We start from the raw sequence: 1,016 nt of genomic DNA, 5'->3' as shown, positions 1-1,016 counted from the left end.
CACAAGTAAAACTATATATATTTACTCACCAAGCGCTTAGTACGTGCTAAGCGCTTCATGTGTATTTTCTCTTCTTAATATCTAATGGATGTTGGAGCCGGTCCAGTGCATCAATTAGCATTTTAGGCACATACATTTCATCAAAGAGCACATAAATATTCAGCGATGAAAATCACCACAGACTTTCTTACTAATTCCAGTTGTTCCAATCTGTCCGAATGGGTAATCAATCAGAGGGACAGACAGATTTATAGACAATGATGTTTGCTGCAGCGTTATTAGTAGTAAAAAAGGCATGTTAAAAATATTCAACATATGAAAAATATAGGAAAGAAATGAAAAAAATACAACGGGTTAATAACAATGATCACAGGTGTGGGATTATGATTGGTTTTTCTTCTTTATAATTTCTACCATATAATTTCTAGTTAGTTTTCTATAATGACTTTGTATTTCAGTGTTGTGAAAATTTTTTTAAAACAGGGGACGTTAGCTTAGCCTGTTACTTAGCCATTTGAGTAGCTTAGACAACCCCTCCCCCTGTACCTTTCTCCCTCCAGGCAGCCCATCTTTATTTTATCTAGGTGATTGATTATTCCAAAGCTCTCGACCTTTCACAACCAGACCTTTCTCTCTGGTTCTGCCTTGCACAGAACTACGGACGAGTTCTGACTTTATTTTCATGATGCCTATGATGACCCTTCGTCCTACTACCTTGTCACCAGCAGAGACTTCCTTGAAATTTTTAATTTTTTTTTATTGTTAGTTTCAGATGTACAGAACAATGCAATAGTTATCCTTTTCACCCTTCGCACAGAATCAACCCCCCTTCCCCATCTACTCCCTCCCACCCCTGATATCATGCTTGTCTATTACAATTCCACTGACTCCATTCCTACTGTGTACTCCACATCCCGTGACTATATGTATATATAATTATAGTTGATATACAATATTATTCAACATCAGCTTCAGAAATACAGTGCGATGGTCAGGCCTCTACACCGACTATGAAG

The 1,016-nt window shown here is 37.4% G+C and overlaps 1 protein-coding gene across 1 annotated transcript in view; it reads left to right on the top strand.

Moving 5' to 3' along the window:
* The window catches only part of TRPA1 (transient receptor potential cation channel subfamily A member 1), a 65,966-nt gene that overhangs the window by 43,743 nt on the left and 21,207 nt on the right, over positions 1 to 1,016 (top strand). Inside the window, exon 13 of the mRNA XM_019643589.1 lies at positions 201 to 222. Within this exon, the coding sequence (XP_019499134.1) occupies positions 201 to 222 (22 nt within the window). The remainder of the gene's footprint in view (positions 1 to 200; positions 223 to 1,016) is intronic.

This window comes from Hipposideros armiger, unplaced genomic scaffold (genome assembly GCF_001890085.2).
Source record: "Hipposideros armiger isolate ML-2016 unplaced genomic scaffold, ASM189008v1 scaffold_80, whole genome shotgun sequence".
NCBI lineage: Eukaryota > Metazoa > Chordata > Mammalia > Chiroptera > Hipposideridae > Hipposideros > Hipposideros armiger.
This window is presented reverse-complemented; position numbering and strand designations above follow the sequence as displayed.